General features: G+C 41.4%; 2 protein-coding genes across 2 annotated transcripts in view; one reads left to right on the forward strand and one right to left on the reverse strand.

The window, feature by feature from the left end:
* Positions 1-3296, reverse strand: part of itpka (inositol-trisphosphate 3-kinase A) — a 14351-nt gene extending 11055 nt beyond the window's left edge. The window contains exon 1 of the mRNA XM_035611291.2: positions 785-3296. Within this exon, the coding sequence (XP_035467184.2) occupies positions 785-1204 (420 nt within the window). The 5' untranslated portion in view covers positions 1205-3296. The remainder of the gene's footprint in view (positions 1-784) is intronic.
* Positions 3297-3688: 392 nt separating this feature from the next.
* ivd (isovaleryl-CoA dehydrogenase) lies at positions 3689-11921 on the forward strand. The gene is made up of 12 exons (XM_035611289.2): positions 3689-3967; positions 4909-4998; positions 5168-5219; positions 5366-5535; positions 5641-5734; positions 7100-7230; positions 7804-7900; positions 8025-8118; positions 8475-8556; positions 8698-8802; positions 8995-9067; positions 10785-11921. The coding sequence occupies exons 1-12, from the start codon at positions 3836-3838 to the stop codon at positions 10916-10918; spliced, it is 1254 nt and encodes a 417-aa protein (XP_035467182.1). The 5' UTR covers positions 3689-3835; the 3' UTR covers positions 10919-11921.
* Positions 11922-16336: the final 4415 nt, after the last annotated feature.

Genomic DNA, 16336 nt, shown 5'->3' on the forward strand with positions numbered 1-16336 from the left:
AGCAGAAAACAGACTCACACAAAAAAGAGGCCACTGAGAAAGGGGCTGTATTTTTAACACATCAAATCATGAAATTATAGCTATAGGTTCTCATCTTCATGTATGTGCTTTCAAAGATAACGGGCAATAAACACACAGTTGTGTAACAAAAGCATAAACAGTCCAGAAGCTCACCACACGATAAAGGTTATCTGGCTTTTCAGTAGCGTCTTCATGTAAAGGTTTCAGCTCACAGCCTGTGATCATCAGAGTGAAGTGAGAGGCTTCGGCTCACCATTAAATATATAATGTGATTTCAATGGGGACAATTACATTTTCCTGAAGATTGTGCTGTGCTCTCTGGCAGGATCTCGGGGTAGTTTCATCTTTCCAATTACATGATCTCACAATAACAAAATGGAAAGTAGTCTGCCAACCGAAATCCCCCTGATACATATATTTATATCATCTTAAAATTAAATGGTGAATTATTTCCCTTGGAAGACGGCCCACTTTTAAGATATGGTACTCGATTATTGAATGAATACTGTTATCACTTGGTCCTCTGGGAGGAAGTATAGTCTGCTGGCTGCTGTTTATGTGCTCCCGTTTCTTCTTTTCAAAACATCAGCTCTTTGCTGTAGAAGGAGCTGATTGGCAAAGTTATGCAGGAGGTCAAGTGTGCCACTGTGTTGGCCTCGGGATGCTGCATGGAGACAGACTTCTGCTGTGGCTGAGTTAACTGCTGTACACAACAGAGTGAAATGCCCTGTCAAAGTCTAAAGTGACCAGGTACTTTACTCACCTCCCCGGTGTCCACCAGATGCTCCAGGGTGATGATGCCTTTGCTCTTGCTCTCGTTGTCGCTGAGTAAATCATCTTCGGACTCCACAGCCGAGGAGCCCGTGGAGGAGATGGAGGAGTTGGACAGTTTCCTGCGCAGGGCACCGTCCGCCGCATCTTCCCAGTCCTCCTGCTGCATCTCCCGGGAGGAGCCGCCTCCCTCCGGGGTGATGGTGACCTGCGGGACCCGGCGCGCATCCATCACACGCGGCGCACCAGTTGCGGGCGACGGCGGGACAGGAGCGGCGTCCTGGAGGAGCTCATCGCAGACCTGCTGGCACTTCGCGGAGGTTCGTCCCTCCAGGCGAGAGCCGGCATTAGTGGATGCCGTCCCCGGGAGCCCGACGTCCTTGGATGTCTTCCGCTTGCTCCCTTTGGGCATCGGGGAGCTCAGTCCGCGGTTCGAGCGCACCACGAGAAGCGCACGGCTGCTTTTTCCACTTCAACCCTCAAATCTGCTCATTTCACTTTGACAGACTTCGGACGCACTTTAGACGAGACGTCGCCTGTTCAAGTCGGTACGCTGCGCCACTTCCTCGTTCTTCTCCAAGGTTTCACACGTGAATGCGTCCGTCTGCTCTGTGCGCACCGCCGCTGAAGGGAACCTCTGTGTGTGTGTGTGTGTGTGTGTGTCGCACGTCAACGTGGTTACTGCACGCGCGCTCCATACACAACTGTACAAGGTTTACTATCTTCCGCATTATCTCTCTCGCTTCCTGGCTGATTTTTTTTTCTTTTTTTTTTTTTGACAAAAGACCTCAACCTTCACAAACAAATCAGAGTCATCCTGCTCAAAGTTTAATCAAACAAGATGTAAACTGCGCAGTGGACCGTGCGCAGGAACATGTGGCAGATGTCAGCTATGTCGATTTTCGGACTTAAGTAAGATGAGCAGAAGAATGTTTCTACAGTCGAAGAAAAATGCCATCATTATTAGTTTACCCTGTCTGCAAAGTGTACGAGGTTCACACTAGTTCTTATTATCAAGTCAATTTTTATCAACGAGGAGACGCTGCTGTGCAGCTCTTGATCTCCGATAATCTGGAGGATTTTAATAGATTCAATTATATTTGAATTAATATTTGTTCCCACTTCCTTTCATTACAGTTTTGTATTCTTCTTCTATGGTGAGACTTCAGCCACTAAAGGTCATTGTTATATTCACAAAGTAAAAACAGTACATCGTTGCAGCCCATCATTTGAGTGAATGGCTGATGTACTGAAGGTGTCAAATAAAAGGCTTCCTTAGTAATAGTTGCAAATATTATGCAGCCAGGACTCTTTAACTGCAACTTAATTCAACAACATAAATATCATAATAATAACTCAGCCAAATGCCATGTTATAGATGGCAAATCATACGTTTTTCAAGAAGCCAAATACTATAATAAGTGTGCAAACACTTTTCACGTAAAAGGCATTGTCTGAACTTGACCAAAATGATCATTTCATTTCCTTCAACAAAGAACATTTGCTGGAAGGAATATTTGTGAAAAATACTTTTGATTACACCCATGTTAGTGAGCACATTATTGTCTCATTACTGCCACCAACTGTCAGGCAGTGAAATAGCCTAAAACTGCTGGTGCATCTCTTGAACAGGGACCTGTTCATCAAAAATATTGCTCTATTGGCCAAAAACCTCCGGGAAGTTGTAGATTAACATGATTGTATAAAGCCATTCAGTAGTTTGTCAGATTCTCACCTCATATCACATCTCCTCTTTTACATCTCCCCCGGTGATGTGGTCGACACTGGTTTCGGGCATCACTGTCTCCCAGTTGCTGAGTGGCTGTGGGGTTTTAAACAGGGTGATCCTCACAGACGAGGTCAAGCAGCAGGAGCTGAGGTGCCGACTCTGGACTGGACACCACACCTGCAGCATGTCTGCAAGCTGCAAAGTGTCATCACCCCCAGCTTCCCTACTTGTATTTTCTGTCCTTGGGTTGTTTCAAATTTATTTTCCAAACTCTGTAAAGATGCCTTGGGTACCTTAAAAGGCACTGTATAAATCCAAGTTACTATCATTATTATTTATGTATTTTTATTAGTCCTATTTTTAAAATCCCAGGACTCCACCCTACATGCAGCCAGCCACTCCTAATTTGACCACACCCCTCAAACAAAAGCAGGCCCTGAAGGCCTGAACCCTCTTTTTCCCTCCAAACAATTCGGGCAGAACAAAGGCATCAATGGATGTGAGTTCAGATGGCTGTTACTCCTTTAAAATGTTTATTTAGTAATATATGGCAGATATTATTTGAATGTTAATATAGATTTGTGTTTGATTATGCTAGATTCCAGAGTTTAATCATGAGAATTGAGAGAAAATGTGCAATGCCGTGGTTGTGGAAGCATTATTGATGTAAGTCTAATCCAACTTACTTTAGTATTGTCATTGCCTGAGAGGATTTGTATTTGTATTGTTTTCCTTTTTATAGAAAAAAATCATCCATCCCATCACCTTTTACCATCTCACCCTACTTTGAGCAAATAAACAATTGGAACGGCTTCTGGATCCTGTGTTAAACGTGCACCACATTAGAGGTTCCCTGAACCACCACCAACAATATAGTTTTTCACTATTATCCTCAAGTATTTGCTCATAGTCTAATTTGATATCAATATGCAGAGATCATGATGCACCACAATGAAAAATCCTGCCAATGTTATTCTTTTACACTAGTGATTGGGCACAAATGTATTTCATTTGGAGAATTTTGGTTCTGTCCAATCTGGAAAACTTGTTCAGTCTTTTTTTATTTTTAAATATTCATTAATTTACAGTTTTTACAGCCTGTAGTTAACAGTCACGTACTCACACTCCAGACCAGGAGGGGGCAGTAATACACCTGATCGTTGCATGATATCAACCGCCTCACCAGAAGGAGAAGGAGGATGAGGAGGGGGGCAGCAGCAGCTAGCCCGTGTGAACAATCCGTGCGCCATCGACTGCGTTGGCTTTTGATTTTAATTTCCTCCCCGTAGCTCTCGCTTGGCCAGAGAAGCTGCCATGTTTGCCGTCAGACACGCTCTCCGCCTCGGCTCCAGGCTGTGCATCTCCGCGGGGGCGAGGAGAGGCTGCGCCGGGGCCGGCGTCCCGGTGGACGACGTGGTCAACGGACTCACCGACGAGCAGATACAGGTTCGCTACATGACTTATCCAACACGCGTCACAGTTCCCACCGTCTGACGACGCCTGGTGGGAGAACCAGTCCCGGAGTGGTCGCCCTGATCAGAGCCACAGCTCAGGAAGGTTCCGTGGTGATTCGGCGGACGGTTATTTAAGCAGCACCGCCGACGCGATGACATAACGGATGCTATGGTCGCAAGACCTTGGTGTTAGCCACGTTAGCTCACCACCCAGAACGCACAGTTTTAGAACTCAATAGCTGCCCAGTGTTAGTCAAAATTAATTTGTGTTCCCTTAGCTAGCCGCCGGAGTCAGTGGAAACGGTCTATATTTCCCCGGGACCAGCTTTAAACGCCAAGCTATCTCCAGTTAGCACTGTTTACTACAGCTTCACTGTTTACTACAGCTGCACTGCTTCCTCCAGCTACAATAGCTAATGTGAACGGAGAGAAGGGGACATGAAAACACACGGGACTGTCAAGGTCCATTCAATTCAAACAAGGTGACCGGGGTCCGTGGTTCCATGGCACCTGGACACTGGGTGGGAGGAGGAAGGGGGAGTGGTTCATATACAGGATTTGATTGGATGAAAGCGTCTGCGCTCCTTCATCAAGTTGAACATGGCTGTTGTCACACACTGATGACGCACTGAGCAGGAGACAGTGCGAGTTGCAACGTGATGAGCGGTAAATAAAGTGAAGAGCTGACGTTCCCGTCCCTGGCTGGTGGATTTAATTTGTGTCTTATACTCAGTTAATATCGAACATGGCTGTAATGTCAGTTGTTCACACACTTCTGTGTGATCGTGACACAACGTAGCTCTCCCACCTGCAAGTCATGCTGCCCTGCAGTCAAAGTAAAGAGGATTCATGTTTACATTTTGAGTTGTTTTAACAAAGTGATGATGAATATGATATGGTTAATTTGCGTCTGTTGTGTGTTTTTTTGCGCAGCTCAGACATACAGTTCGTAAATTTATCGCAGAAAAGCTTGCGCCTCATGCGGACGAGATCGACAAGAAGAATGAATTTACAGGAATGCGGGTGAGTTGACAGGCTGCGTTGTAAGTGGACCTGTATATAATATATATTATCCACACCCTGGCTTTGCTGTATCTCATGTGGGAGTTGTGTATTTTATTATTCCACAGTTAAGTTGAACTTGATGCAGGGTTTCTTTATTGGTTGATGGTTTGCATTGTCTCTCCTCCAGGACTTTTGGAAAGACATGGGGGAGATGGGACTTCTTGGGATCACTGCTCCAGGTATGAAATTTGGAGGATAACACTTGTCATTCTACAGATCATGTACCCTTTGTCTGAGGTTATAATCCAGAAGGAATCCTTCTCATGTTTTTCTCTTTTGTAGGTGTGTTCAAATGTTTTTACTTCTGTTGTGCTCTTTTTTTTAGTGGAATATGGCGGCACAGGGTTGGGCTACCTAGACCATGTCATCGTGATGGAGGAGATGTCACGCGTGTCTGCAGCCATTGCTCTCAGTTACGGCGCCCACTCCAACCTGTGTGTCAACCAGATGGTGCGCCACGCAAATGAAAAGCAGAAGGAAAAGTACATGCCAAAGGTCAGAACCAAAAAAAGTTAATTTGGTTGTTAAAAAAAAAGAAAAGAAAAAAAAGACTGCATTTTAAAATTTAATTAATGCTTCATTCTCCTCTGCCTTCTTTAGTTGATGACAGGAGAGCATGTCGGAGCTCTGGCTATGAGCGAGCCCAATTCCGGCTCAGATGTCGTATCCATGAAACTCAAAGCACAGAAAAAAGGTAGGACGCCAAAGCCTGTGAATCACTCCTCTGCGTTAGTGCTAAGTTTAGGAACGTAAAGAACTTTACAGACGCATTGAACATGTATTAAATAATCCTGTAAATTCATTCGTCAATAAATTGATATCAAAGTGATCTTTAATTTTGCAGTTTATCTTGAATGATATTCATAGTTTGCTAGTAGGCTATTGATCTGAAGTGATTTTTATATTGAGTGAACCCAAGTGACCACTTGCTTTTTTTTCTTTTGAGGGTCTGAATCAATTATTCCTTTCTGCATTAGCCCTTTTCACAATGAATATTACATTTGCCAAGTGACACTGGCTCATGTGCATGTGTGTGCTGCATGGCCACATACAAAGAGCCGCAGTGATCTTTTTAGTCAAGACAGCAGCAATGCTAAAAGTTAAAATCTGTTGATAATTTAGTCGCTGTTACCTATTGATGTTTTCCTTCACCTCATGTCACATAACATCACTGTGCTTTGTAGCTTGATAAGAAAAACCCTTGTATGGTCTGTATATAGTGAAATCCACATCTCCCCTTGGAGAATCTAGAGGTGGATTCAGACATTTTTAGTTTTTGAACCGCACATTACTGTGTAGATAAGAACCCTGTTTGATTTTAATCAGATGAGATCAGCAATTTGTATTATCTCCAAAAAATGTGACCCAGTAATTTAAGTATATTTCTGCACTCAGCAGAGGGATGGGCCTGAGCGTGAGCCAAAATACCAATACAGGGACAACAAAAATGGCATAAAGCATCAAAATGGCCCAAAGCCAATGAATACAATGTATGCAAATATACAAACATGAATTTCAAATTCTCTTAACAGGAAAAGTGTGAATAAATATAAGTCAACAAGAGGAGAGGCAGGCAAACAGCACTGGTAGGGACTAAGAGGTTGTCAGTATATAGAGACTTTCATATTTCTTTAAGGGCATTATGTCTAAAGGAAGTAAAAAGTCTAGTGTTGAAAGTGTACATATTCACAGAGATGAAAATGTGCTGTTGTGTTTTGCTTCCACAGTGAGTGTGTGCATTACCTTGATCCTAACTTGCAGACACAGAGGAAGGTGGAAATAATTGAGACATTTCATTGCAAAATTAGCTGTAGGGTATGATCCATGGTGGCCACACCCCTACTTCATGCCTCATAGATACTGAGTGTGTGTGTGGTCCCTATTGAATAACCAAAATCACAGGGCTGTACGCACGCCTTCTCTCTTTAATCAGTGAGGAACATTTGAAAATTTGTGTTCATGCAAGATTCTGGTGTAAGGGATTCAGGCAACTGGTTCACAAGTCTGCTGTGTAACTCTGTTTCAAATGTGTTGGGGGGGGTTTCTGTGTTTTTTACAGGGGACTACTATGTTCTGAATGGCAACAAGTTCTGGATCACAAATGGGCCAGATGCTGATGTCCTAATTGTTTATGCGAAGACAGATCCGGAAGCATATCAAAGAGGCATCACAGCTTTCATTGTTGAAAAGGTAAATCCGGTCAAGTACGTACGTAGTCTTCCCTGACTCTGGATTCACTTTAGGATCAAGGGTTTGATGGGTTTTGCAAATAACCTGCTGTATTCTCGCATGGGTTGACTCAGACATTTTCCTGATATTTGTCTTTGCGCTTTGCAGGAAAAGTCTTGGAAAATGTCCAGAGCAACATTGTGTTCTCACATACAGCCCCTCCGCAAAATTTCAGGAAAATGTCCGGACCTCAGTGCATTGTCTGAAAGCACCTTCGTAAACCGTTCAGCTCATTTATTTCAAACTTGGCAGGTGTACTGCTGGGGGCCAAAGGAAGTTTAGTGGGGATTTTGGTGTAATTCGGACATGCGAAATGTTCATGATTAATACCTTTTGAATGAACAGGCAAGCAGCGAGTCCGGCATGTCTTCACCAAGTCCGTAGCTGGTCTTAACTTGCCACGACACAATTACCGCAACCTTTTCAAACAGACATGTTTAGAACAGTTACTGATGAGTGATGTAAAAGAGGGGAAGTGACAAAGAAACATATGAAGTGTCGCTGTTTGTTCATGTATGCATGTTTATTCTGCAGGGAATGCCGGGATTCTCCACAGCACAGAAGCTTGACAAACTCGGCATGAGGGGATCGAACACCTGCGAGCTGATCTTTGAAGACTGCAAAGTCCCAGGTGTGTGTTGTGAAGTGCTCACACTGCCACACGTTGACCTGTGTACAACACTAGAATCCATACATCAGTTTCTGTTTCGGCTCATTTCATCACACCAGATTTTTTTGCCCCCCATTTGTTGTAGAGGAAAACATCCTTGGTCCGCTGAACAAGGGTGTTTATGTGATGATGAGCGGCTTAGATCTGGAGAGGCTGGTGCTTGCATCTGGACCTATTGGGTAAGATCATGCCAGAACACATATAATATATACATCGAATATGCATGATAGATGATTGTTGTAAATTTGACTTTTACTTTCACATCTTTGTACTCATTACTCATCCTTAGGTTTTACTGAAGAAATCATTTGAATATAAAAACACTGTCTGCTGGAAAAACCTTGTGGGTTTCAGTGCAGACAAATCATTGTACCTACATTTACCTAACAGTGACATAAAAACAAACGCCACTTTGCAACTATATACAACTCACCACGACAGACATTTATCACTTGTTTTTGGCATCTTGCATTTTTATCTATGTGAGTTGCTGTTGAATAGCCAAATAAATGAGACTTGAATCATTACTATGTAGCATCATGCAGGCGGTGGTGGACTTTGCTATTCCCTACCTACACGTCAGAGAAGCTTTCGGACAGAGGATCGGCGAATTTCAGGTTTGACCTTGAGCCTTCACTTACTACAGTGTAGTGCCTGCTTTACAGTAGTGAAACTCACAGGTTTGAAGTTGGCTGCATAGAAGTTTACAGTCACCTGAATAAAATTCTCCAAACGTGTTGTGTTTATCTGTTCTACAGCTGATGCAAGGCAAGATGGCCGACATGTACACCAGACTGAGCTCGTGTCGGCAGTATGTGTACAACGTCGCCCGGGCTTGTGACAAAGGACATTTCAGTGCAATGGTGAGATGATTTTTAATCACTCATCTACTCCTGCAGAACACTTTTTAGTTGTGTATTTAAAATTTACTTAAAAGGGTTTGACTTCAATCAAGAAAATGTATTTGGAACATGCAGTATATCAATGCATTTATATGCTTAGCAATTTTTCTTCTTTCATCACCTCTGCAAATATCTTGTTTTTTTATATTGCAGGATTGTGCTGGGGTCATCCTGTATTGTGCCGAGAACGCCACTCAGGTTGCACTGGATGGTATTCAGTGTTTGGGTAAGTCCTGAGAAACTGTGATGTTAAACTCATAAATCAGTGAAGGGAACTGAACCTAACTAAATGTTAGGTTCTAATGAACTGACAAAAAAGTCTAGTTTATGGACAGAAATTGAGGCACAAATTGAGTCGGGTTTATACACAATTTTGGAATAAACCTATTAATTAACAGTTATTGGGTATTGTTGCTGGAACAGTACAGGTTCGAGCGCGGCTTTGAGGAAGTGAGGCCCAGGACCACACCGCTTACCTCAACTGTGCACGACGGTCGCACAATGTCTCAGATTTCATTTCAGTGGCCACGTTATCAGGTTAGAGCAGCAACGCGGCCAGAGTGAGACGCACTCTGAGGCACAGATCAAGACTCACTGCAGCACTGCTGTATCCTCTCAAGTTCTCTCCCCTATTTTTGACACGTAACACACGCAGTTCTCAGCAAAAATGGACCAGGATAGGATATGTTGATAATCCTACTAACAATATAACATAAAACTGACACCTTTTACTATAGTTTGAATGTCCATTCATGACAGAAACAGTTTGGAAAAACTACTGCAAGCTGTCATATGGTCAGGCTCCTCTCTTCAGACTTATTTGTACAAGATAATAAGGACTTCCAGTGTGTGACCATCATCCCTGCCTGCTCTCCCAACATGAGTTCAATGTGCGCACGTGCACGTATAAGCGGCTAAAGCCAAACCTGTTTCATTGCGTCAATTAGATACTAATCTGCTAGAGAAATAATGAAAATACATATATAGTGATCACTATAAGATATTTTCAAGGGGAGACATGTGCACAACATAGTCAAAGCAGAAACCCAATATAGGCTATGATTGTGTCAATAAGTTAACAGAACACCAGCAGAGGGCCAGTCGTTTTCTGGTGCTTTCTCTCGTCCTCTCTCTATCTCTCCTCCTCGTTTTCCGTCGATACTAAATTTAAATCTGTAATGAAATGAAATGGCCTCAGTGGTACAGCGAAGTGGCCGTCACGCACAGGTGAGGTGGGCGGCGTGGCCCAGGCGTAATGAATGAGGGTGTAAAGTAGAAAGAATGGAGTCGTCTTCCTGACTCAACTGTTAATAAGCTTCTTTTTAATGAGCATGTTTGACTGGTTTTGCGTCTCTATGTTCATGTTCCATTCCCTGTTGCTCATTCCAGGCTTTGATGAACTAAGTGCACATGACATTTTGCCCTGTAAAACTACGGTGTATTTTATACTATACTGTAGTAATAGTACTTTGTACACAGAATGGAATAATTATTGCAAACAAATGAACATGACCAACTTATTGTGAATGATTTCTTTTTCATATTTGTGCTTTTTATGGTGTTGCCTGAAGCTCTTAAAATGTTTAGCAGAGTAACACCCTGCAGCAGATTACATCTCTGTGATATATTTTCAAGTAGCTTTTTTTATGTATATGAATTTGGCTGTACGTAAAGAATCATTTTATTAAAATCATACTTCAGGGATACATACTCATTTGTTATCAAGCCGTGGATAATGATGCACATATTGTTATGATGCAATACAAGTAGCAGCTGGCAGGGATATTACAGTATGTGTTTTCTAAAGCAACACAAGGGAAGATTTTTGTATGCTGTGCGAACAAATCAATAATTTGATCTTTCTTGAACTGACTTTTATTCTCACAGACATGGCTGCTCTGTTTTTGAATGCTCACTTTTCCCCGTGTGTCACTTGTCATCAGGTGGGAACGGCTACATCAACGACTACCCTGTGGGACGATTTCTGCGTGATGCAAAGCTGTATGAAATCGGCGCAGGCACAAGTGAAATTCGCCGGCTCATCATTGGACGAGCCTTCAACTCCATGTTCAAATAAGGTCAAGTGAGAAATGGCGATTGCTGAGGACAGAATGAATGGTTCGCCGTGGATGAACAAGCTACTCTCACGCAGGGCCTTATACCCAATGAGCTGTTGCTGTGGTTACCCGGGGATTTTAATTCATATGCAGTAAACATGAAATGGCAGAGTTGACAGGGATGTTACAACAACAGACAAATGTAGGTTTATTGTGTGAAGTGGCCTTGATGTCATTTTGTTTTTTTACACTAGGCTGTAGTCTCAGTTGCAGTTAATTAATAACTGAAATGCCAATAAAACATTTTCAATATTGAACCTTATAAACAGATGGTATCATAGATTTTCCTCAAGTGCTGAAAAAAAATTGTGTGAATCAGTTTTTTGTTTTTGTTTATTTTGTTTATTTAGCCCCCATCCCCCACAGATTATTTTTATTTGCTCTTGAACACTCCTGCCAGAGCTCAAAAACTGCTGCTGCTGCTGCTGCTGCTGCAGAGAGTGAAGAGGATTTTGAGTACTGTTATATTTATTATGTAACAAAAATGGCAAATACTGTAGATACCATGGGCTCAGTGTCACTCATGGACACTTTGGCAGGTCACTGTTTCTTGGATAAAACCTGGGAACACCCAGTAATGACTGTCTCTAATTTTAATAATCACCACCACAACTGTCCAGTTGATATGGAAAAAACAGTCATGCTTTTACTGTGATCGCTCACTTTAAATGTGACTTTTTGTATGTAACATAGATGTAAATCAAATCTTTAAAAACCCAGTTTAACAATATCAATGCAAACTGAAATGCCCCTGATCATTTAGTCAGAACAGCTGTATAGTTTGTATTAGAAACCTTGCTTGATCGTTTTTGGGAGCAAACATATTCCACTTTTACATTTAGTAAATCAATCCTGCTGGATACTCTAAGACTTGTCCGTCTTCTCTAAGCAACAGTAGCTGTACAGTGTCAAAATGTATGATATATAGGTTTTTTCTTTCCAATAAATAAAAATTAAAACCTTTATTATTTCTTGACTGCAATTTTTGTCCCGTTTTTATGTAATTCCTGAAGGTCCATGTCCCACATGCAGACTTCTATTAAAGAGCTGCTTTATTTTATAATGAATAAGGCTAATTTAGTTTCTAATTTATAGAAAATTAAAACTTAATAAAAACTAAAGGTGCTTGGATTTATGATCAACCTAAAACTGAAGAGGAACTCCACTGGTTTGACATGCAGAGATCAGTTTACTAGACCTGGGTAACACTAATCAGCTTATTAAAAACCTGTCACCTTGATGATCTCGTCAGTTATCTGAACTTGGGAAAAAATCTATTTATTTTTAAATCTGCTTTTGAGAATTATATAAGTGCAATACAAAACTCCATCATCCTTCTTCAGGTTCAGACCACATGTAGCCTGATGGCACCAACACACACATTTATGTAACATATGGCTGTCAAGTTTAGAAATGCTCCAAAATTCAAATAATCATAGGTAATGTCATGAAGTGGCTGATTATATGATATGGCAGCCCTGGGGCACGAGAGGGCTCTAATAGTATTCTCAGGGGGTTAACGTACATAGCCAGGTGCAGAGAGAGTGTATGGCTGGAGGCGTGAGAGGCTGTACCCCCACGTTGGGCTTGTTGTGATGTTCTGCCAGTTCATGAATAAAGTCAGCTCAACCAATATCACAGCAAAGAATATAGACCCCCCCCCAAAAAAGACGTCTCCTAAGCTCTCTACAGTAGAAGCTGCAGGCGCTCATTACAGGACAGTAGGAGTGTTTTCTGTTCCCTGCACCAGTTTTATCACTTCTGACTTTTTCTTAAATACATTTTATATATTTTATTGGTGGAGCCACGGGAAAGGCTACAGTTGATCAGCATTGTCAATCAGATTCATCCTCTATCTGTGCAAAATTCGTTCCGAGCCATCAAATAGCTCTTGACATATTTCAATCTGGTCCAAATTCATGGATAAACCACCAGCACTGCCGCCCACTGAGCTTAAAAAAAAAAGTTTAGTTGCCCTGAAACTGTGCAAAATGACAACTATAAAATTACAATTAAAACAATGAGGATTAAATGTTTCTTCTATTTTTTGGTCAAGAAAACAATACAATTAGTAATTGTGACACATTTAAACACTTTCTCATCCCTCTGTCACAGAGCTGCTGCTAACACGTCTCTGTCCATCACCTGTATGATCCACATCTTATCGGCCCCCCAGTCCAACTTCTGTTCGTCCATCTGCACACAACCTGATTGGTTAGTAGAAGATTGTTTGGTTGGACTCTGCTCTGCTCTGTGTGATTAAAAACCACAAGCAGTCTCCTCCCTTTGTGATTTTATTTCGTAACCTCCCCAGTGGAGATGAAAAGACATTTCAGCCATTCCAGACCTGAAAGACTACATTTGATCAGCATTGTCAACTTACCAGTTCTCTGCTGAAAGATGTAAAAGACGCTGTGTCTGCTCACTTGACTGTAATCAGAGATGACTATGGGCTTGTCCTGAAATGCGGGTGCATTTATAGTTTGAGTGTATCAACTGATTAAAGAAAACTGAAATAAAATATAGAGGAAAATCTCTGTAAACAAAACACACAGTTTTCTGTAGGCCCTCTTTATCCGCTGAACACAGAGGTCATTGTTTCCAGGGAAGCCAGAGGGGAGATAGTAGTTCAGGCAATGTCTCAACCATCCCACTACATTTGAATAATACATGGGAGTTCTGTTTCAGGGCGGATTTTCCCTTTGAAGGAAAGAAGTCTGGTTTAAACATTCATATCTCTACCACTGTGAGCTAACTGCTTCAGCTGACTGAAAAGAAATGTGGTTATCAAGAATTCAGATTCAAAATTCATCCTATGATAATGAAGTCTCATATAAATCCACCCTGAATTCTTCATATTTGTTATTATAATAAAACTTATATCATTACAAGTGACATTAATAATAACTGGAAGAAATAACTAAGCCTTCGATCTCTAATAAGATTCTGGGACGCTGATTGTGTCAGTGGCTTTATGGAGTTCCCATACATTTGCACTCTGCCACGGAATTTCTTTCCACCAGACCTTTCAACTTTATCTCATGGTCTTCAACAGCAGGTGGGATTTGTAGTCATGGAGATGGCTCAGTTACAGCCAGACACTACTCCAGTTTTCAACTGCAGTGATGACGACCAGTCTCCGTGACAACAAGTGAGTAAACTTCATCTGCTGGTGAAGACCCTGAGATGTAGTTGAAAGCTCCAGCTATGGTGACAGAAGTAACCATGTTTTGAGAAAACCAGCTTGAAGATTGGTCCAGGGATCAGAAATGTAAAATTCAGACTATGTGGTCTCGATGTGGGAGATGGATACATATTCAAATATTTGTGTTGCGGGAGAGGAAGACTTAATAATCCTTCCAGTCATTGCTATCGTTTATATTTGACATTCATCCATTATTTTGTGGCTGCAACCACTTGTGCACGTTTCTGTTTTCAGCTTTTGTTGACATTCATTCCAACTTACGAAATGAAGCTCGCGCAATCAATCGCTACCCGAACAGCAGAAGCAGGTTTACAATTATTAAACATTTCGCTCTTTTTTTTTAACCACTTCTCCTTTTTTTGACTCTGACCTCAAACAAAGTGCTAAATTTATCTGTTTACACGACCACAGCACCTGAGATTTTCTCTGGGACACCCTGTCAGTTTCCTGCCCTGAAATGGCACGAGGCCAAGTTCTCTCATCAAAAACTCAATGACAAGATGAAGGATGATGATGTTTAGTGCATCATGCACCTGTGGCCCAACAGTCACTTTATACAGAAATAATTCTACACTTGCATAATGTAAAATTTAATAAAGTGGAGTCATTTTACCTTAGAGCATAACAAGAGAGGGTTTTTAAATCCACCTTCTAAAGGCTGATTGTATATTTAATGACAGGCGTCGTGTAACAAGTCATTTTGATGCAAATAACTTCAGGGTTTCCAGGTTGTGAGTCTTTATGTCAGTGAAGGAAGCTGCAGTTTAACCTTTGTCAGTGGCCTGTGCTTTGACTTTCTGTTTGGCTCTATATTAAGGAGGAAGGACTCCTCCCTCTGGGGCAGAGGTTCAAACTGAATGCCTCATTGTTGAGTGGAGGTTTTTCCAGTTAACAATAAGCATCAAGTCTGAAGTTAATGTAAGCATGGAACCAATGCATACATTGTAGTAGAGACATTCTTTCAAAAACGCAGGGAGTGGAACAGACCGCGAGGCTGAAATCAGGCTCTGACAGAAGATAAATAGAAAAAAACCCTGAGGGATGCGTCATGGAAAAGTGACCTCACAACTCAAAACTGCATTTCTGTTTTGTGATCGCTTGTTGGCAAATAGTGAGCATTAATAAAGCCACGTATGATAATAACACCACTTTCAAGGGAGATCAAGGCTATTAAAGTTGTAACTAATGACCTTAATGGATCCATTAAAAGCCACGATAAGAACAAATTCTAACAATCCATTTGAGTGTGACCATTTGGATCTATATATTTTTCATCAACATCTAATTTAATATTAAACTTGAGGCTTCAGACTTGAGTCTGAAGCCTCAATAACTAGTTATAGAGAAATCCTTGAGCATTTGATATTGGATTATCACCATGTATGACATTTACACGGTAGAAGGGATACACACCAACCAAATTCATTGTCCACAACCCCAAAGTTATTCTTATTGATGTCTAAAAATTGGTCTGTGAAGTGTTTAATATAGAATCCCTTAAGGGTTTTTATTAGCAAGTGGAACCGTGACAGTTTTTTAAAGTCTGCATTAGTCTGAGATTAGTGAGGGTTCAAATCATGTAATGTGTCCATCAGATGACTATACTTACTCTGCAGAGGTCTCAAATCACATGGTAATTATAACATCTCTAATAACGTAGAATGTAAAGTAATTTAGTTTCCCCCAATGATTTCTGTTTATTTAGAATTTCTGCATTTTATTCTATAGTCTTATGAAGATATTTGAGTTAGGTTTATTCTATATTCTTGTGACGATATTTGAGTTAGGTTTATTTGAGTTTCTTTCAGTTTAACTTAGTTGAGTTAAGTTGAGTGTTGAGTTAAGTGCCTGTCTGGTTTAATTCATCTATATTTCATTTCGGTTCATTTCGTTCATTTAGTTTGGCTAAGTTTATGTGTGTGGAGTTCAGCGGAACCAGGGCAGGAGCACGTCATCATGGCGACCGAACGTTGACGAGCACTTCTTTTTGCACAGAGCTTTTCCAACAGACATCATTACACATGATTACACAAGTTGACATTGAACATCCACAAGTGGCTGTTTGTTCCACAATGTCAAATTAAAAACATCCCAGCGGCAACTGAGGAAAAATGAAAGTCACACTAGAAACAGACAGTCTACAGAGAGCACATCAGTAGACTACAGCACACAC

Source organism: Scophthalmus maximus, chromosome 15 (assembly GCF_022379125.1).
Source record: "Scophthalmus maximus strain ysfricsl-2021 chromosome 15, ASM2237912v1, whole genome shotgun sequence".
Classification (NCBI taxonomy): Eukaryota; Metazoa; Chordata; class Actinopteri; order Pleuronectiformes; family Scophthalmidae; genus Scophthalmus; species Scophthalmus maximus.